This window comes from Trichomonas vaginalis, chromosome V (genome assembly GCF_026262505.1).
Source record: "Trichomonas vaginalis G3 chromosome V, whole genome shotgun sequence".
In the NCBI taxonomy this organism is placed as follows: Eukaryota; Parabasalia; order Trichomonadida; family Trichomonadidae; genus Trichomonas; species Trichomonas vaginalis.
This window is the reverse complement of record NC_067207.1, coordinates 3,209,247-3,231,491: the sequence shown is the minus strand read 5'-3', so window position 1 is coordinate 3,231,491 and position 22,245 is coordinate 3,209,247. Positions and strand designations below refer to the sequence as shown.

Below are 22,245 nucleotides of genomic sequence, written 5' to 3'. Positions count from 1 at the left end.
TCAAATGACTGATTTCCCAGTTTTTCCATCAAATGATCCAACAGAATGGAAATTCCTTGCAGAAGGAAGTGATTCAATTCTTTTTGGATATGTTGGAACATCAATTGATAGCTTGAAAGGCAAAGCAATGAGATTATTTAAGAAATCTCTTCTTCCAAATAAAGTTTACATCACACCAGAGGAAAGAAAGCACAAATTACAACTTCATGTAAACTATATCAAGCGTTTTGCTGGATCTGTTCTTCAAGATATTGATCTAGGCGATATTTATACCGTCACATCAGAATTCATTCAGAAATTAGCAGAAATAACACAACCATTACGCTCAGAGAGACGTGTTAAAGAGTCTGTTATCGACGTTGCAACAACAATTTGCTGCTTACATACAAATCACTGCCCAATGGGATCTCTTACTATCGAAATCAAGCCAAAATGGGGCCAGAAGCCTGTATTCCCACTTATTCCAGCCGATTCTGTTAAGAGAACTGTTTCTCGTTTCCAATTGTTACAAAGACTCAAATTAGCTAAAGGCGAAATTAAGTCTATTTCTGAATACGAGCCAGAGGATCTATTTTCAAATGATCGCCAACGTATTACTCGTGCAATGGAAGCCATGATCAAAAATCCACAAGGAAACTTGAAGTTCTTTGTCGATAACCAACAGGTTGATGTTGACGAAAAGAAGGCATTGAAGTTTGTCGATGTTTTACTTCAAATTCCTCATCTAAATCAACTTTTAAAGATCCAATCTCTTGATGTGATTGATATTGAAGGAATTGACATGATTTTAGATAGAGCAGGACAGTTATCATGGGAGAATCTCGTCGAAGATCAATACGTTATCGATGGAGTTAAGAAGATGTTGAATGGTGAAATTAAAGTACCAGAAACAGCCGAAGAAATGAAAAAATATCTCGAAAATCTTGATGAGAAACAATGCAGATTATTAGTTGCTGCATTTTTAATCGCTACAGCTGCAAAAGATTGCTCATTCATGTTTACATTCGATAATCCAGAAGAACTTAAGAATCCAGCAATTTCTGTTATCGACTTCGATATGAAATACCCAGAAAACCTTAGAAAATACTACTTAGATATTGATAGAAAGATTGTTGCTACTTATCTTAAATCGATCGGCAAGTAGACGATCAATAAAGATAATACTTAACTCATGGAATAAACTAGCATTTATTTACTTTAATAATTTTCCAATAAAAACCCAAATCAATTTCAAAAAATCTTAATACCTCATTAATAAATGAAATTCACATAGTCCTTTGTAGATTTGATGCATAAATTAACCTATATACAATGAATTCAATGCATTATATATTTGAGGTAGGATCGATTTTATGCTGCAATTCAAATCTAGAGCAAATTAGATGTATTTTATTGACCCATGATACTTCTATATAGTGATTATTAATAAATAATTAACGACTTTGCATTGTAATATTTTATTCAAAATTTTGTAAAAGATAACTTAGATTCTGGACATTCATTTTCTCTTTTTGTCATGAAAAAATGCATCATTTCGATCCGTAACAAATTCTACGCTTAATTGTTCAACAATATGGAAATAATTGAGATATTTTGGCTTGATTCATATGTATTTTACTGATTTACCTAACCAAGAATAATTCCAAACCATTGTGCAGCGTTGTATCGATAAGTTTTATCTGTGTAAAACAAAAATAAATTCGATTCAAGAATTTTCTTTAATGATGAACTACGCAGATTTATGATAATGGAGCTATTTTTATTCGGATTGCTGTAGTTTACTCCACGTGACAAAAATGAAGTGTCAAAATTTTCAAGCTCAAAAAATTATACATTATAATGATTTTTAAATGCATTTCAGGGACATTGATTGATATTCTAACCGCCATTTCCTTTCAAATTTGAAGTATTTTAAAACAGTATATAATGACGAGTCTTGAAGATTTTGTGTCAGCTCTCAATGATTCATTAACACCATCTAGTTCTCCTCCTTGCGAGGCTCAAGTTGAGTGCACAGCTTCTTCATTTGGTAAAACCTTCATTGGTAACGTTGCTCAGAAATTGCAGTGGTCTGAGGATCAAATTAAAAATGCAGACCAACTTTTCACAAATACATTTTTCGCATTAGCCTCAGTTAATGGCCTTGTTACTGAAAAGGTTGATCAAGCTGATGTCCCTCAGCTTGTTTTCACAACATCTGCACTTATTACATACATCGAATACCTCACATATATGCTTAACACCTTAAATCTCTTGATAAATGGCGTTCAAAAGCAAGCTGAATTAGCAACTCAAAATCAAATCGATCCAAACGCATATATCGAGAGTGTAACAGCACTCCATGAGTTCGCTCAGCTCACACAATACGTTGTCGTCCACTACGATACTGAAATTCCATTAACAAAGAACGCTATTCAGGTTCCAGCGTTAGATGAGCAGATGAACACCGTTTTCTCCGCAATTGTTCAGTTGTATAACATTGCTGGCGCAATTTATAACGATATTTCCCAGCAAAACGATCCAAACACAAATTACGCCCAATTTATGCAATTATACAACCAAATCAGCCAAGTTGTTCCAGCTCTCGTCACCATGATTTCCCAGATCAAGGAATCTCTCTGCCAAACAATCACTCCGATCTATTCTGAGCCAGAATACAACGATTTCCAACTTTTCCTCAAAGGATTCACTAAAAACTCCGCCATGTTGTACCTCATCTCAACAATCATCGGAATGTCGAATACAAGCAGCTTCCACATGACAATTAGCGTTCTCAAGATTTTATCCGAACAATTACACATCATTGACTCTAAGATCACTCGTATTCTTAGATTCAGAGGCAACTTCGACACTACAGTCAAGGAAATTCACCAAGCTTACCAAACAATGAGCGAAATTTTCAAACCTCTCCTTGAGAACTTGATTCAGACAATTCCAATGGTCCAGGCAAGTTACCGCGAGGCAGCAGAGAAGTCCATCGTCGAATCTTTCCAGCTTGTCCAGAAAGATTTCGCTGATTTCAACGGAAAGTTCGAAAACCTTCTCGCAGCCATCAAGAAGGACCGCAGATTCTCTGTCTTCCAGAATATCGATCTCATTGGCAACAGCCCGATTGTTACAGAGGCTCAGCAGTTAATTCTTAACGCTGTTTCTCTTTCTACTCAATTACTTAAGGACAATGCATCAACAGACGTAATTGTTGCATCAGTTCAGAGCATTTATGGCCATTACCAGCAATTTATCAACTATTTCAACAATACAATCGCTAATGAACAAGATACATCCAACAAGAAGCGTTGGGCACGTCAGCGTGATTACATTATACTATCTCTCAACCAATTCGTTGAGCAGTTCAAGCTTTTCACCACAAATGCTGACAATTTCTTGTTTAAGTCATTAGCTGGTGCATATGCCGCCAAATTTACACTTGCAACACTCGCATTGGACGTCCATCCACTCGTTGCACAGGAACTCCAAGCGATGAGACAAGTTTTGATTTCCGGTATGATCAAATTCTTCAAGGCGAACCTCAAAGTCATTTTGGAGTCTCTCTCGCTCTGCTACCAGCGCTCAGACGCTCTCGGGGAAGATCAGAAGGCCCAATTTGACGCATTATTCCCTGTTGTTATGTCAACCTTCCAGGAAGCGACAACAAAGTTCCTCGCAACAACAGATGAAAGCAATCCAGACTCTTTCACACAATGCCTTCATCAAACAGACAGAATTCACACAATATTAAAACCACTCGTTGACGTCATTTCTGGATGCGAAGAGCAGAGCCTTTCTGCTGCCAGAACACTTCTCAACACAGTCGAGGATACAATGTTCACTCTTAACAGAACATTCAGATTCCATCTCCAGATTTCGTTTGAAGATGAGGCCAGAACATTCGTTATCTACATGGGACCATTCCTTGATTGCGTTTCGAACCTCTTCGCCCTTCAATCTGACGCTGTTTACCAAAGATTCCTCCAGAACAAGAAGCCAATTGAATCGGCTCTCGAGGAACTCAAGGCCGACTTCGAAAACGCACCTCCACTTGGTTCTTTCGAGACAGATTACACTAATTCCCTCATGGTCGGATTCAATAAGTGCCTTAGCTCCTGCATGACCGTCATTACAGAAGCCAATCCACTCATGAAGAACTCCGCCAACAACAATGTCTTCAAGAAGTGCAACACAATGCTCGTATATTGCATCAACAACGCAAAGAACCTCTATTCCTTCAGAACGGCCATCGTTATCGACAATACATGCCAAGTTCCAGGCGTTACAGGCTACAAGGTCAAGAAGAGCTGCAACGATATCGGTGTCAAATTAAACGAACTCGTTCAGAAGCTCCAATCCGATCCAGCATCAACACCACAAGTTGCCAACGAGATTGCCAAGGAGCTTTACGAGATGTACAACATCCTTTCCCAGCAGCCAGAGACAAAGGAACAAGCGGAAAAGCTCAAACAACAAGCATTGGCCATCGAACAATTGGTCACTTCATATTCCTTAGGCGACCAATCTGTCACACAAAAACTCATCGAAACAATCCAGGAAATCGGTGGCGCGATCACAGGATTGAACCAAGTTGGCGACCAATTAGTTCAACAGGTCACAGAATCCGCCAAACCACAGGAAGCACAGAAGACAGAGCAGTTCACAGCAGAACAAGCTGCACAGGCACTTGTCGATACCGGAAAAGTTTTGGACGCGAAAGGAAACGAGATTTCGGAAATCAAGCAGATTCCAAGCGAAAAAGAAGTCAACGACATTTTCATGCTCGTTAATTCATCCCAGGATTACGAGAAAGTTCGCGGTCCAATATCATCTGTTGTTGACACATTGAAGAAGAAAGTCGAACAGTTCAGAGGCTTGGCCAAAGAATACAACGAGAATCCATCACCAGAATTACTCACAAAGATGAAGACAATTGCTAAAGAGATCCAAGAAGCATACGATGTTATCCAGAACGCAAAGAACTTCGCCGAATCGAAGGCAACACCAGAAAACATCGCTTCATCAACACCATCGGAGAATTCCTCTCTCAACGATGTCGCAAACTTCGCATTCATGTTACAGACACAAACATTGGAAAGATGCGGAGATACTGCGGAAGGAAAAGTCCTTGGCCAGATGATAAACGAAGGTGTCAGACAGCACGCGATGGGCGACAAACAAGGCCTCATGAAATTGCAATTAGTTGCACTGGCAAACAACAAGGACATGAAGGAAGTCGAGCACGAAATCATGGAAGACATCAAACAAGCCGCAGAAAAGAACGATGAACAGAAACTCCAAGAATTACTACCAAAGTTAATGTTGGCAGATCAAATCTACAAGGCAACAAATCCAGCGACATCCGCACAATACGCAGCTTCTACATCCCAGGCAAGAGAATTCCTTCTCGCAATCATAGAGAAAGGAACAATTTCCCCAGAAGAAATGCCAAAAGTCATCGAAGCTGTCGAAGTATTCCAGGCAGCACTTTACGGTGGCGGAGCAGCTGCAACAGCTGAGATCTCCGATGCACAGTTATCAGACACTGTCATGGATCTCAACCAGGACATCACAACATGTGTTTCAAAGACAATCAACGATCTCAAGAAATTCTCAGCCAAAGATGCCCAATCTCTCAACACGCAGATCATAGATTTGAAGCAGAAGTCAATCTCATTGACATCAAACACTTTAGTTGCTGCAATGAGAAGAGCTGCTGCATTAAACAAAGACGATGTAGATGATCTTTCCAATGAAGTTGAGAAATTACTCGATAACCTCGCAAACTTCGAGAAAACATCTGTTGAGAGTTTGTCATCATCAAACAAGAACACTGCAGTTAGAAATGTTGGAAAGATCCAGAGAGAAGTAACAATCAATATCTCGACAATCTCTGGATTATGCGACCAATTCATCGAAGTAGAACAGACACACGAAGAATGCTACACAGGAGATGCACTTCATTTGATGCTCGATGTATTGAGATTGTCAGGTGTTTGCGATGCCCCTGCTGCATCTAAAGAAGCCGCATTCAAACAATCAATGCCAAAGGTTGTTGAAACATTCAATGAATTGAAGCAGAGAGCTACAAAGATGCTTTCTGGAACAGATGACTTCGAAACAGTCACAAAGATGCTCACAGAGTTAGAACAGAAGTTCAACGGATTCAATGCTAAAACAATGACATTCAACGATGTTATTGAATCCGTCAAAGCAGTGAATGAGATCAGACAGACAATCGACACTGCTTTGAACACAGAAGTCAAGCCACAACCAGAAGTTGCCTCCAAACTTCCATTCAGATTCAACGCCATTCCATCAAAGACATTCCAGCCTCGCCCTGTTGCAGACATCAAGAAGGATATCGACAGATCTTACGCTGTTCACGAGAAAGCACTCGAGAAACTTAACGAAGTACTTAATAACACGAGATCTGACGGTGAAACAATCTTGGCCGCTCTCAACGAGTACCACGAGGCAGCGAACAGATTGCTCACACACGCAGAGCACATGAGAAATTCCACATGGAACCCTGCCTGCCAGAACAGACTCTTGACATGCCACACGAACATGGTCAGTGTCGGAGATTCCGCAATCGACGCATGCCGCGCAAGATTGCTCGGACAAGAGAACTGGAGACAGACAGTCAACGCGTTCATCGAACAGGCAACAAACGCTGCAAAGACAGTTTCTGCGGCTGGACAGGACGCATACGACACAGTTCAACAAGACTTGTCAGCAACAAACGAGGCAGAAAAGGAACTCATCATCGCTGCACAGAACATCCAGAAGTCACAGGGAAGACTCATGTCATTCAAGTCACAGGCAGAAGACCAGAAAGTTCAACAAGGAGCAAACTACATCGGTGTCGAAATCATCGATGTTTCTGCACCAATCTTGAACACATCAGCAAAACTTATCGAAGCAGCCCAGGCACAGATGAAGTACTGCCTCGCAAGGAAGCCAAACTTGGACAACCAGACAGGTATGATCAACACGGCCAGAAACTTAGTCGATTCATTAGATTTGATCCTTGTTGCCGCGGAAGCAATCGTCAACAATGATCCAGACGCGATCAACAAAGTTTTGGCAGCATGCAACATCATCTCAGGTGCAATTGCACACTTCCAGGCTGAGTGCAGACAGAAGGAAGGTTCACCAGAACTTAATGATGTCATCCAGAACATCACAGACCAGATCCAAGAGACAATCAAACACGTCCGAAACTTCGGCGAGACAGCACAGAGGAAACAAGCAGAAGAAGCTTCCAAAGACGTCAAAACACCAACAAGAGCTCTCAACAAGATGGTTGAGAAACTCAACGCAGAAGCCAAAGTCGTTGAAGCTAAACGTGCTCTTGAAGAAGCAGAAAACAGACTTAAACAAGCAAGGCAGAAGAAATAATTGAAAAAAATTTAAATAAACGGTTAATAATATTTAAAATTATAATTAAACTTATTTGTATTTGTATTTTTCATAGATCCATTATTTTAATAGACGATACGAAGTATATTCGCTCGGGAGTTAATCAATCTATGAAATACATATATTTCAAATAGAAAATCATAAAGATGCCGAACATGTTTTCTTTTATTTTCATTATTTTTTGAATTCAATTTTTCAAAGATTACACTCACAATAGATAAAACAGATTATACAATAAAAATAAAACAAAATAAAATAATTAAAGTTAAAGTATCTCAATTTTGAAATGATTATTTCATTCATATTCATTCAATTTTCGCAGTTCATGAAAACATCAAATATTTATTCATCATATCATAATTAATGTTTTATTCAATATTTGTCAAATCAACATAACATGATCTGAAATGGAGATTGATATTTCAGCTCCATTCTTCCAGCAACTGAAATTCGACGTACAGCGTAACATTACTGTCGAGAATCTCATTAGGGAGATATCATCTATTATAAAAATGCCTATTCATACAATTCAACTCTTTAACGAAGGTGTTCCTTTGAGTCCAAATATGATAATTCGAAAGAGAACAAATGTGAAGGTTCAAGCACAAATAAATCCGATCCAACAAACACCACAAATCAATATGAATTTTGTTATGGATGAATCTTTCAATAGAAACAGATCACACTTAATCAGTATGGGTTTTCCGCCGATAAATGCTATATGTGCACTTATTGAAACAAGAAATGATGTCGTCGCAGCAACTTGTCTTCTAACGCATCAACCGTTTAAACAAATAGGACAAACACCTAATACAATAGACCAAAATGCTATAACACAATACTACGGAATACCAAACAATGAAAACATTTATAAAAATTATAAAGAAATTACACCACAAAGTCCAAATATATGTCGTAGTAACGAAACAGTCTTATGTACATCTGAAACAGCGCCACAAAAAGTGAATTATCCTATCCCTATCTATGGTTCAGCACATTCTACTCTAAATTCAGAATCAAGTTCTATTCAAAAAAATCGAAAGCAAAATAAAGGAGAAGAATCAGAAGGATGCACACAAGCTAAATCAAAAAATGATGCTGATACTGAAGTTTCTTCTTTACAGGTTCAGCCAACTAAAAATGTAACTGAAACATCAAATAAAATAGACAAAAATTTGATAAAAACATCTTATTGTGTATCAAAAGATGAAAATCCTCATGATAATTCAAAAGATGTTTCACTCGAAAGTTCGAATCAAACTGTAATTGACACAACAGTTTCACATTCATTTGAAATTCCATCAGAAACTATGAACAATCCTATTCGTAGCCAAGGTTCAGCATCAGATTCTTCTTTTCGATCGAAATTACTTTCTCTTCAAAAGAATCAAAAGCAAAATAATGAAGAAGAGGATGCCAAAGTTCATGAATGGACTGAAGAAGAAGATAAAAAACTTGTTTCTATTTATCAAGAAAATAAGATGAAAGATAACTTCTTGACAACTCTTCAAAACGCATTCCCATCCATCAAATTATATGATATCCGCACTAGAATCGAGCAACTGTCTCTTGATAACCAAACATTAAATTCAAAAAATCATAAATCTAAAAAAAATCATAAATCTAAAAAAACAAACAATTCAAATGATCAAGTTGTCGAAAAGCCACAACCACTCCAGTATGCATTGACTCAAAATGATGGGTTATTCCTCTGGAGGCTAGTTCTAAATGAAGATCCAGTTGAAAAGAAAATTGAGTATATGAAACATCGTTTTAAAATTTTTTCAGAAGATGATCTACGTACGATCTTCAAAAAATCATCTGAAAATATCATGTCTCTTCCAATCAATTTCCATGATAGGGAATTTTTCATTTCAAGTCCAAGTGAAATTCCAATCTTGTTATTAATGCAAGCATACCTTAGTGTACACAATCATGAAGATAAATGGGATCGTCTTTCTAAGATTTTTCCCAACATTGAATTTGATGAACTCAAAAATCATATTGAGAATCTATTAAGTATAAAACAAGATGATCTCCAATCAGAAGAAGATGGATTGAGGAAAATTATAACATCAACGCAAACTAGACAAGAACAACAATTTATTAATTTGATGTCAAGTAAAAACAAACAATGGGAAGAGATTGAAAAACTTGAACCAGGATTATCACGACACTCTATAGCAAGGAAATTCGGTAAATTACTTAAAGAATATATCAAAGGAATTCGTCTTGATTTAACCATCTCAAATGAATGTTTAAAGAAAATATTACCATATTTGGGAAGTGAATCTCAACAATCTAAATTAGCTATGAAAAAACGAAAAGAATCTTGGACTCCAGAAGAAGATGATTTACTTCGAAGAGTTTATAATGAACATAATAATGAAACTAATAAATGGAAAAAGATACTTTCTTTTTTCCCAAACAGAACTTTTTATGGTGTGGCAAATAGAGCATCTTTGATTGGGATAACAAAGAGAGATATTCAACAGTCCGAAGATGAAGATGAATCAACATTTTATGAAGATGAAGAAGATGAGCCACAAATACCTAAGAAACAAAAGCTAAACAAGTGTTCGAAAAATAAATGGACTCAAGAGGAAGATGATTTGCTTCGAAGAATTTATGCTGAAAATGAGAACAATCCTGATAAATGGAAAGAGATACTTTCTTTTTTTCCCAAACAGAGCCTATTCGAGTATCTATACTAGATTATTTAAGTATGGGCTAACAAAGAAACATACTGGTGATGATGAATCTGAATCATCTGAAAATGAAGATGAATTTGATGAAGAATCTTCATCATCCTCAGATGATGATGAATTTATACAATCTGAAGATGAAGAATATCAGGAAAAACAAAAATATTCAAGATGGACTCCAGAAGAAGATGATAAACTTCGAAGAGTTTTAGATGAAAATAAGGATGAACCGGATATATGGGAAAGGATCAAACCTTTTTCCCCACACAGAACCATTGCGAGCATATATTATAGAGCACATGAAAAATTCTTTATAAAGAAACAATCATGTGAAGAAGACAATGATAAGCCATCACAAAAAATACAAAAAACAAATAATGATAAGCAGAAAAAGCGTCAATCTCAAATATGGACTACAGAGGAAACGGATAAACTTATAAGAGTTTACTTTGAATATCAGAATGAAACTGATAAATGGGATAAGATAATGGCTTTTTTCCCAAACAGATCTTTTAAGAGTATCTATAGTAAAGCATCTATTTATGGACTTACAAAGAAATATCGCAAATTACAAAAAGAAAACAAAGAAGAAGACCACAATGAACAATTACAAGAAAAATCACAAATGTCTGATGAATATGTGCAGACAAAACGTATATTTCCAAGGTGGACTCCGGAGGAAGATGATAGACTTCGAGAGGTTTGCATTGAATTTCAATTTGCAGCTGATAAATGGAATCAGATAACGGCTTTTTTCCCAAACAGAAGTTATAGTGGCATCTATAAGAGAGCATCTTTTTTGGGACTTACACAGAAGCATCGCAAATTACAATCAGAAAACGAAGATGATTCTGAACAATTTGAATATGAAGAAGACCAGAAGGAACAATTAGAAGAAGAGTCACAAATTCCAAACGATAATGATGTACAACAAGAAGATCTACCCATAAATAATGACAATAATAATGATAATAATAAAGGAAAACAAGATTTTTTCATACCAAAAGAAGAAGAATTATATTTACCAGCCGTCGACGAAGATAATGAATATAACGAAGATAATGGATATAACGAAGATAATGGATATAACGAAGATAATGGATATAACGAAGATAATGGATATAACGAAGATAAGGAATCTTATGAAGATCTCATTCGAGAAAAAGAGTCAACAAAACAGGAAGAATTTCCAGAAGGAAACGAACATCAAGAATATAAAGAAAAAGATCAACATAATGATGTCAACAATATCGACATTTACCCAATCGAGAAGAAAGAATTAGTTGCTAAATTCGTTAATAAAGTATGTGATAAACCTCGAAACTCTTCAGATTGTTCATTATGGGATTTTGATAGTGATAAATTGCTTTTAGATACATATGTCAATGGAGGAAACATCTATGAAACATTTCGTTCTATCTCACGAATTGCAGTTTCCACACGACTTAAAAGTCTCCTCAAGCTTCTTTCTAATCCAGTTCTATCATCCGAATCTCATATTTGTTTATCAGACAAAGACCGCCTTAAAATCGGATTACCAGTTTTCAACTTGAATAACAACAACATAGATGAAGAAAATCAAATGCACAATAAAATTTATGACTTAACCGAAGTCACCAATGAAAAATGACCAATAGCAAATATTATCATCAATTAATTTGTTTGTTTTTTTTTATATTATTTTAAATGTAATATCTATCTTTTTTAAAATGATATTTTGATTTATGCTAATTCAATAGAAAGAACATTAAGCATATCATAATAATATTCCTTTTATATTATTCGAGCATACCTAAACGAATTTGCATCACATTTTATTGAGTTTTTAAAAAGCGAATTATTGAACTAAATCAATAGAATGGTTGGGAAATAGAAAATACATATCATTTTCCTTTTCAACAAAAATTTGTCACTGAGTAACTAAAATTGAGAGGTTTACATCGATTTTGATTTATATTGAGCCATTTGATTTTTGGCTTTTGATGATGAAATAATATATGAAACAATAATTTCTCCTTATTTATCCAATAAAATCAAGTGAATCATTAGAAGAATATAAAAATTGAATAAAAAGTTCAAATTATTATGAAATACCTTGTGAAAACATATCATTCCATTTATTTAAAAATTTGCCCAGTTTGATATTGGTATATTTAATTTTTTGATAGCGCGTGGACCTAATTTGTCTGAAAATTGAGGCGTGAGATATATATTCAAACTATCAAAAAATAATTTGGTTAGTTAAATCTTTTGGTATCTCGGCTTTTACATGAGAATTCACTTGATTTTTTCAAAACCAAATCAATTTTAGCAAAAATTTTATCAAAAATTTTAACTGATTTTATTTTAAAATTTTGTTAAAATTTTAATCCTTGTATTATATCCTCCATATTATTATTGACTTTATATTCTGAGCACACATTGAAAATTGAGAGGGCACGCTACGCACTCAATTTCACATTTCCAGCCAAATCAACATTCAAAATTTTTCAATAGTCCCTAAATTTTCATTTATCTTTATTCCTGAAATGCCAGCTGCACCATACTGCTATGTTCCAGAGGAATCTCCATTCCTCGAAGGATCCCAACTTAAGACAAAGTCCGTCTACTTCGATGCTGAAGAAGAAGACGGAAGCATCAACAGTTTTCAAACGTTCTATTCTTCATTTTATGATGAAGAAACATCAGAATCAAGCTCAATGAGCACATCTAACCCATACGAAGATTCAACAGAAAGCGACGAAATCGAATGTGACTACATTCTTCCAACACCAGATATTTTACTCCTCACATCTCGTTATAATCTTCCAGATCCACAAGAAAAGACAAAACCAAAGTTCTCCTATACATTGGCTAACGGAAAAGTCCTTGAACTCGAGAATCCACTTCCATCTTGCTTACCAATTGAAATCCTTTGCGAAGGAGAAGAAACAGAAGAGCCAGAGGAACCAGCACAGGCATCAGATAATGCTTTATACGTTACATCTGCTGTCTGCCCAATTGCAGGCTACATTGCAGCTTTGATTCTCAAATCAAAGAGACCTCAGTTAGCAAGACGCCTGAAGAACATCAGTAATGTTTCAATGACTGTACTTGGTTCTATACTACTGATACTTCTTCTATAATATATATTATTTGTTTGTAATTATATATTAAAATACTATCATGTTTGTATTTCGTTAAATTAATTTGTTATTTTTTTAAGAGTGCACTTACCACTATCTGATATCTTTATTATAATAGCAGAAAAGTATAGCAGCCAAATTAGGCACTATATAGTGATTTATATTTACTTTCTCCTGACCAAAAATATTAACTTTTGACATGAGAATATTGTGATAGAAAGCTTGTGTGTCAAAAAAATCGAGAGAATGTCAGAAAGTGGTAAGTGCACCCTTAAAGAAACATTTTTGTTATATGTAAGCAATTTTTTTAGTGTTTTAAAATTATATTTTTTAAATTTTTTATTGAAACATGATTATTTATTTCATAAGAGGTTTTCTATTTGCATATCATCGATTCCTTCAATGTCATCAATAGTTGGTTCGTTTGATTCTGGGAATTCAGACTTATTCCTCTTGCATTTAATGCAGGAATAGATAATAATACCGACAAAAGCAAGAACAAAGACAAGGCCTATCACAAGCCAAGCAATTTGACTAGAACTAAGGGCAGGATAAGTTAATTTCGGTTTGTAACCTTCTAGAAGGGCATAAATAAGGGTTTGAGAGTTCTTTACTGAGATACTTATATCCGAATTTGGTGTAGAAAGCTTATCAACGTTAGATTTTGTGACAGGTGCCCAAAGAGTCAAATTTGAATCTGTTGTACTGACAAGCATCAACATATTTGTATAGAAGTTCTTGGAAATGTTGCCATAACTGTATTCTGATATAGAAAAGTTCATAAGGAGCTCTGTTGGAATAAAAGATCCGTCATAAATTAATTTTCCTGCGTCTTCTTCTACTTTGATAATCAAGGTAATGCTAATCTTGGAAATGTCTGTTGTACCAAGGTCGAGATTTGCTGTTGCGGGAACTACAATATTCGATAAAACTTGAGAAACGTAAATTGTTCCGTATGATTTGTCTAAAATATCTAATGTTGTAATTGTTGTAAGGTTGGAATTCAAAGTGCCAAATCCATTAATCGAAAGATCTGAAATTGTGGAAGATTTCGTGGAATAAATCGTAATCATAGTATTGTTTAAGATGAATGACTTAATGGTATACGCTTGTGAAGCTGTAATGTTTAATGTGCAAAAGAATCCAAACAATATTGGCAGTATATTTGTTGTAAATTCTAAATTAATTGTACAAGCTACGTAGTTCATGAGACATTCTGATGTCCAATCGCCATTTACCTTAAAACTAATTGTTAATCCCGTTGCGTTATTGAGGAAACCGAATCTTAAAACTTCATTTGTTGATGATGAAGATTTATCTATGGTAACAACCGATTTATCAGCGAAGGCAAGGATTGGTAGTGTATCACCTTTCTTTGTGAGAGTGTATGTTCCAATAACAAAGTCATTTTCACCAAATGTGATTGTTGAATCTTCACTAACGTCAAGGAAGTAATCAGTGAGATCTCCAGATGGAACAGATTGATAAGCAAGCTTTGAAAGTTGAAGATATGATACCTTTCCAACTGATAATGAATTAGAACCAAATTTTACGTTGCCAAATATGGCTTTTTCAATGGACAAAGGTTCTCCTACAACAGTAAATGTTACATTCTCGATATAAATTGCACTAATTGAAGAAGATGTCGTTGATGATGCCTTGAAATTGAGTTTTGGAAGGGAATCATCAGTAACACTACTATTAATCCATAATGAGTTCTTCACTGCTCCATCGAAATTGAAGTATTTTCCATCAGCCATGTCAGAATTAATCGTCAAAACAGCTTTGATCGTATGTTTAGTGATGTAAGAGCCAAATTCACCATTCTTGAGGTCCCATGTGAATCCGTCGCAGTTCTCGTAGCAGAAAACAGGGTAAACTCTCGAAGGATAATCATCAAATTTGTAGGAAAACGTGGAATAAATGCCATCAGACGAACAAGACATCTCAAGGATACTTGTATTTGCAGTAAAGCCTACAACACCTGTATCAGGAAGTGTTGCGGACATTTGGCTGCAGCCAACTTTATTTGATTTAAAGAAAGTACCTGATTTTCCTATTAATGGGGCCATTTCTGCATCTGTTGGCATTGTGTCCTTGTAGTACGATGCTTTAACAGCGATAGAAAGGATGTTTGTGATCTCAGCAGTGATTCCTTGGCCAAGAAGACCGATTTTGTACTGGTAGTCAATATCATAGGCCAAGTAAAGGAAGTAGAACTTGACTGTTGAGTCAATTATAGTCATTGTTTTGTTGATTGAGAAAGGAATGTAAGAATTCATGTTACTTGTGTAGTAAACTGATTCTGCAGTGAAAGAATCGATCCATATCTCTATGTTACCTGTGGATGTGAAGGTACTTGTTCCTGTAATGTAAAGTTGCTTGATATAAATATAATTATTTGAATTTAAGTTCACAGTTGCGGAATTTGAAATGAAATTCATCTTACTGATGTTAAGATAGGTTAATGAATTAGTCATAACTACATTTCCTTGAACAGAAAATTCTATCGGAACTTTTTCAGTTTTTGAAGTAACTGTGAGGGTATCATAGTTTGTAATAACAATAGGAGTTGTATCTATGCTACTAGAAAGAGTTATTGTCGTTGCATTATATGTATCAATGTTGATTGATTGAATTGATGTGCTGATACTGTCAATATTCAAGGCGAATGTAGTTGCTCCTTGGTCAGCAATGAAGTTAAGAATGGAGTTTGTAAAATTAAAGGTTAAAATTGAACCTTGAAGATTCAAAGTTGTATTTTCTGTAAAAGTTAAGATTGAATCAGCTGTTGTTAAATGAACTATCAATGCTGAACTATCTCCTGTAAGACAAATCGGATTCTGCCTTTCATAACTAGTAGCAGAACCAACTTCGATTGTTATTTGAGTTGATGCGTTGATATTAGCAATGTTTTGGATAGATTTTGTATCAAATGTAAAGTATGATGCGTCAATACTTAGTGTGTTAGCTGCATCAACAGTGATTACAGAATTAATGAAAGATAAATTCATTGCCTGAATAACCATAGCAGTTTGTGTGCCTACAGCAAATTTTAGTTTAGCGTTTTCGATAGAAAGATGTGATATCGCAACATTTTCTTGTAGAGAAAAACTTAACATAGAATTTTCATCACCGAAAAATGTTAAGTTTTTCCTTTCTAAGGATGAAATATCGATACTAACTGTATTTTCTGTACCGTTGTAAACCTGAACGGCAATTACATCAGCTGATACAGCATTCGTTTTAATTTCTTCGAAAGTTTGATAAACAACGGCTGAGTCAAGAGTGCAGTGCTCTATTTTATCAGCTTCTGCCATTAAACAATAGTTTGTACATATAGAGAATCCTAAAAATAAAGCAAACATGAAATCACCTTTGAAAAGTACAAAATTTTACAACAAAATTTGTTTATAGCCGTTTATTAATTCTAATATTCGATTCTCTGCACCGAATTCTCTGAAAAATTATCGATTGTAAGGAAAACGAATGTATTTTAGTATTTCCATTTATTTTTGCAATATTGTAAAAAATTACAATTTCAATCAAAAATAATCATTGATCGTATTTCAATATACCCAGATTTTCCATAGTTTTTCCTCACCCCCTATAATTTGAGGGGAAAATGATTATTAAAAAAATTTATGGTACCTAGCATCGAGAGTCTATCTTTATGCTAGTTTTTGCAGGATGATTCCTGATGGGAACTATCATAAAATAGACTGAGGTTTATGATGCTTGAAGCTTTCAGTTATAGCTCAAAATTTAAATCTCAACATTTCCATTATTAAGATTTTCGGTTTTATATCAAGGCATTCTTCCTCTTTTAATTGTTTACACTCTAGCAATAAAAGCATATTACGACGAAAAAATTATAACTCATCGTTCTTCTTTAAAATTTGCAAATAATATCTTTCTTTTTAAGCTTTATTTTTATTTATAAATGTCGAATTCATAAATTACGAACACTAAAAAGCTTATACTCAAATAGGCAAAGACCAACTTGCTTATAACTACCAAATTATCGATTTTGAATTCTTATTTTTTCGATCGATAATATATATCTAGGATCTTTACTATTACAGTTGTTATAGGGAAGGTATAAGCTTCTATTTAAGAAAGACTTTATTTTACAAGACGATTTATTATGATTTATTTTTTTATTCTTTATTGTTTTCTTTATTTATTAGACTAAATATTATTTGTTTATTATATTTTAGAAGTTTTTATTATATTTTTAAGGATGAAAATACAACTTCTAACATCTCTAAGTTATCTATTGGAATGAATGCAAGCTATTCAAAAATAAATATAGAATATTATGTACACAGTACGTAATAAAGTTGTTCTCATAAGAATTCTTTGTTAAATAAGCAAAAAATACATATAATTTAAAAGATTTATGAATATTTATCAATTAAGCCTATAAGAAGCTTTATGGATCATTCTTTGCTTAATAGTGATGATAATACTTATATGACAAACAATATTAACTCAGTATTTGTTTTCTCTTTTTCATTGAGAAAAAATAATATAAAAAAGCAAAAACTCTTTTGATCTGGAATTGAACCTGCATACCCAATTTTAGGTTTTACAAACTTATTCGCATACACTACTCAAACGTTCATTTATTTCCTTTTATAGTGCTATTTGATCATTCTCGGACAACCCCTGCCTTTTCGAGTGGAAAAAGTATGGGAAATCTGGGTATTACGGAGGTTAAAAAATAGTTCAAAAAAACAGTTTTGGAAAGCATACAAACAGAACCTTTCTAACAAACAATCAACAAATTTGATATTGTCATATCTGTTAAGAGAAATCTTAATATTATTAAAATTAAAAGATAGTTTTATACAAATATACATAAACATGAATAAAATATCGAAAATACTAGACATACGGCACGCAGATAAGCAAAAATTATGCATTGCTTTGAGAAGTACCAAGTGAGTCCTGATAAATTTCAATAGGGATATCTTTTGATGCAAAACGAAGACTAGTGTTCGTGGAAAACATAAGCCTTATTGCATACATTGCATTGAATGAAAATATGGATTGACGTGGAGTACTCCATAATTTGAATTTTCTTAAATCTAAAAATATAGGAATTTCTATATTTGCTAATGGACAGCCATCCATTATTTGGTATTCATCAATTACATCTCTAGTAACGATATTGTTATACGTCTCGATAGCAATTAATTGTAAAAATGCCTTTTCAATTCCTGATATTCCGGATTTTTCTACTATCAGCTTGGCATTGATGATAGAATTGTTTGAAAATTTGTCGTTTTTGGCAATAAATTTTGCACAAAAATCTTTATTGTTAATAGTAAAGCAAAGATCTGATTTAAATGATACGTCATATAGTGGATTAACTATTAAAAAGAATGCCGAGGCCTCAATAGGGAAAAATGTTCTATTAACCGTTGCAACAATTACGTATGTGTAACTATATTTGCGTCCTAAATAACTAGGTTGGTAATCATATGTTGCTGTAAAGTCAAATGATAATGAAAACGGAGATGCAATCTGGCCGGATGGTTGTTTTGGGTCTGTTAAGTATAGTTTAGATAGTTCTCTTGTTTCTTGAAGGACTTTTAATTTGTAAATACAACAACATAGCTTAACCTCGATTCCTTTATGTTTTAAAATTTGACCTGGTTCTTTTGTTCGATATCGGATAGAGAGGACCAGGAGTGTCTCAATTTTTTAAAAATGGCTGGAAAAAAGATATTATAAAGGACATATATCATATTATATAATATCAAATTTTCATTGAGCTGCTAATGGCCAAAATTGAGATATAAATCTAAGAAGATTTCAGAGCCATTTTGAGAGGTTTGTTCGGTTTAAAAAATAATTTTCTCAAAAATTTGATTTAAAACTGCTTTTTACGAAATTGAGCAATAGAATTCACATTCCATATCATAGATATACAGTTATATTATGTGTTATGATATAGTTTGATCCCTTTTTGGTTCTATATGAGCTCAATGAAGAAATACTTGCATTATCAAAAATTTTTTATTTCAGAAGGAAATGGTTCAAATTACGACGGATAGATTTTTTATTTTAACATATTTTGCACCAATCTTTTTCACTTCTCTGGGTAATATTTTACAATAAGATATAAACATTTAACTTGTATTAGTGGAACTATATCTTCGTATATGCTTTGAAGTTATAATGATGAGATTTTCAAAATTTTAATATTTTATATTTTTAAATATTTTGGGACAATATGCCTCTATATGATACTTATATAAGATAAGATATCCAATAATGAATGATAGAATCCAAAATATCATGCTTTTAAATATTCCAAAATAAATATAGAAAAAAGCAATATGATTTTGATATGAATAAAACTTAAAACAACAAACATTTTAATAGAAGGTCTCAAATTAGTATCATCTCAAATGATAAATATATTGTATTTTCTTAAACATTGATTTTAGCAAAATCTGAGAGTATGGTATATCATTTTCTGCAACATATCAAAAATATCATACTTTCAAGAGATTTTGACAAATAACGAATTTTTATTAAATTTGTAAAAAAAAATTGGCAATTAGCAGTAACTAGTCCTTTTGATATGTTAATAGTCGCATGAATCCTGTCAAATGTATCTCTACGTTTTGGGATAAAAGAAGGTCTGAGTAGGAGATATGCGATAGTCCAAACCTGAAAAGTTAAATTCAGGATGAATTCCATAATGGTTCTTTTTGTATAAGCGAATGCATATCGTTGAACATGAAAATAAGCATGTTGACTTTAATTGCTAAATATTATAAGTTAATGTAGAATAATATGAGCTGTAACAACTAATATATAAAACTTTGCTTTGTGCTAATTAATATTGCTGGGATAAATTTTATGATAATCTAATAGAGTTTGTTTTCCCCTGATCGAACTTTGCTCAGGTCGAATTTTTGTAAAAAAGTTTACAAATCAGAACGATAGAAATTGAGACTCTCCAGGTCCTCTTCGGATAGAGCCAGATATCTTTTCTCCAGGGTAAAAGAATGGTGTGCCGGTTCCGAAAAATGTATCGAAATGCGGCTTCGGCGATGGATTAAGTCTGATCGAAATTCCATCACTCATGAAAATTTATCCATGAAGTTGAAAAATCCAAGAAAGAATACTGATCCAGATTAATTGATAGTTTTAGAATTACGAAGTCAAATAAATTTACGTCATCGTTATAATTTCTTCTCAATTTTGTGAAGCAACCTTGATTGAGACAGAAAAGTATTTCATTGCCCAATTATGATTGAAAACTTACATGCATAGACACATATACTAAATAATTTAGGTTATATACGGAATATATCAACTAATCATCGTTCAAAATTCCTTATGAGTCAGAAATTAAAAATATAATGTACACTATGCTAGACATATGAACATATTATTAACTGCAATTCCTCAGCAGTCTATTTTAAAAAAATAAAAATACTCATATCCAAAATACACACAAATCCTTCAATCATATCTTAACTAGTTTGCAAAAATATAATGTGTTATATTTTAAATTATGAATGTGCAATAACTTATAAAAACAGATGAAAAAGATTTTTCTTGCTGTAAAAGTCAACAAATTTGTTTGGTTTCGAATATACAATGAATGAAGAGTGTATAAATTAAAAATAAGCATTTTCAACGATGCAAAAATTTTTTTTCGATAAGAATTGAATCAGACTTTTCAAATAAAAGTAAGGGGTAATGGACCCCTTTTTTACCCCCTAAGATAACATCTTTGAACCACTATGATTATTTATCATGCTCCAAAAATACTACGAAGTTATTAGAAATTAAACTGCTTTTCCGCTCAAACCATCATTGAATTGAGGAGAAATTCATTGATAACTTTACAATTATATTTTTACAAAACGTCCCAGTTAAAAATCCGATGTTGTTGGCTTACAGACATATAGGATTTACAAGTATTTCACAGATTTAATCGACCATATTCAATCCTTTGAAATCATAACAATTGAATGAGCGAGTGTGCTCCTGGCTATATTAAGTGGATTAAATCTGCTTTCGGAGAGTGTGTCGTAACGCCAAGAGATAAATGGAGCTTTGGTGTCGGTATGTTCTCAAATTGCATCTGGCTTGTTTCTTCTACTCCACAATACATCCAAAACTGCAAGACAAAGCGCGTTGACGGACAAAGTCCATTCTTCTTCAGCTTGCTCTTCTCCGGTAACATCTTTTCTTTAATTGGCCTTTTTATTAATGGTGGCCTTTTCATTCAGATCATCCAATCCATAATTTATTGCATTCTTGATGGAATCCTTGTTTCTCAATACGTATACTATCGTTGCTGTTACGTTGAATGTTGTGTTGACCAATTTAAAGATAAAGATAAAAACAGCAAAGATATTTCAGATATTTCTGATGGAAGCGATAATATTGTGGCACCAGCAGTAGCAGGAGTTGCAACTGCTGCTGTATTAGCTGCAGTTGACTACGCACATCCTTATTCAAAGATTGAACTCCTCGGAACTATATTCGGATGGATTTCAGCATGTATTTACATTTCCTCAAGAATTCCTCAAGTTATTAAGAACTTTCAAATGAAAACCGTCGGCGATCTCAGTCCATTTTATGTAATCTTGTCAATTTCAGGCAACAGTACATATTTAATATCCTTATTCATCAAAGATACTAGTGCTCAGTTTGCTTGGAATCAAATGCCTTGGATCTTCGGTGCTGGCGGGCCATGCTTATGCGACATAATCTTTTTGATACAGATGTGTGCATTTGGTCTTTCTACAGGTGGAAATACCCAAAAGAACGATTCCGATGTTAATCCAGAGCTTGAAGAGAATTTTGATGAAGCTCGTTATATTCCTGAACTTTAATTGTCTGAATCCTTTTATTCAGCAATCCCTATATTCATTTTGTGTCTCAGGCGCTTCTTCTTGGATACAAATTTAAAATAGTTTTATTAGACTAAAATAAATATTATGATGACATTCTTTTTATCTATG

The 22,245-nt window shown here is 33.9% G+C and overlaps 6 protein-coding genes across 6 annotated transcripts, besides 4 other annotated features; 5 read left to right on the top strand and 1 right to left on the bottom strand.

Moving 5' to 3' along the window:
- Positions 1 to 4: 4 nt before the first annotated feature.
- TVAGG3_0271060 (inositol pentakisphosphate 2-kinase protein) lies at positions 5 to 1,144 on the top strand (the record flags this gene model as incomplete). The annotated part of the gene is made up of 1 exon (XM_001307482.1): positions 5 to 1,144. One exon carries the CDS (start codon positions 5 to 7, stop codon positions 1,142 to 1,144), a length of 1,140 nt encoding a protein of 379 aa, XP_001307483.1.
- Positions 1,145 to 1,926: 782 nt separating this feature from the next.
- On the top strand, positions 1,927 to 7,418 carry TVAGG3_0271050 (I/LWEQ domain family; the record flags this gene model as incomplete). The annotated part of the gene is made up of 1 exon (XM_001307481.2): positions 1,927 to 7,392. The coding sequence occupies one exon, from the start codon at positions 1,927 to 1,929 to the stop codon at positions 7,390 to 7,392; it is 5,466 nt and encodes a 1,821-aa protein (XP_001307482.1).
- Positions 7,419 to 7,820: 402 nt separating this feature from the next.
- TVAGG3_0271040 (homeodomain-like family) lies at positions 7,821 to 11,829 on the top strand (the record flags this gene model as incomplete). Its single annotated transcript, XM_001307480.1, has 1 exon — positions 7,821 to 10,127. One exon carries the CDS (start codon positions 7,821 to 7,823, stop codon positions 10,125 to 10,127), a length of 2,307 nt encoding a protein of 768 aa, XP_001307481.1.
- An 817-nt stretch (positions 11,830 to 12,646) lies between these two features.
- On the top strand, positions 12,647 to 13,297 carry TVAGG3_0271030 (uncharacterized protein; the record flags this gene model as incomplete). Its single annotated transcript, XM_001307478.2, has 1 exon — positions 12,647 to 13,243. One exon carries the CDS (start codon positions 12,647 to 12,649, stop codon positions 13,241 to 13,243), a length of 597 nt encoding a protein of 198 aa, XP_001307479.1.
- A 22-nt stretch (positions 13,298 to 13,319) lies between these two features.
- Positions 13,320 to 13,347: a mobile genetic element.
- Positions 13,320 to 13,347: a terminal%2Cinverted (terminal inverted repeat of tvBac_53III transposon ID:TVAGG3_0271020).
- Positions 13,348 to 13,485: 138 nt separating this feature from the next.
- Positions 13,486 to 13,518: a mobile genetic element.
- Positions 13,486 to 13,518: a terminal%2Cinverted (terminal inverted repeat of tvBac_53III transposon ID:TVAGG3_0271010).
- Positions 13,519 to 13,561: 43 nt separating this feature from the next.
- On the bottom strand, positions 13,562 to 16,640 carry TVAGG3_0271000 (uncharacterized protein; the record flags this gene model as incomplete). Its single annotated transcript, XM_001307477.2, has 1 exon — positions 13,606 to 16,611. The coding sequence occupies one exon, from the start codon at positions 16,609 to 16,611 to the stop codon at positions 13,606 to 13,608; it is 3,006 nt and encodes a 1,001-aa protein (XP_001307478.2).
- Positions 16,641 to 21,163: 4,523 nt separating this feature from the next.
- Positions 21,164 to 22,218, top strand: TVAGG3_0270990 (basic amino acid transmembrane export protein, SEVEN transmembrane protein 1-related family; the record flags this gene model as incomplete). The annotated part of the gene is made up of 1 exon (XM_001307476.1): positions 21,247 to 22,116. The coding sequence occupies one exon, from the start codon at positions 21,247 to 21,249 to the stop codon at positions 22,114 to 22,116; it is 870 nt and encodes a 289-aa protein (XP_001307477.1).
- Between the last annotated feature and the right edge of the window lie 27 nt (positions 22,219 to 22,245).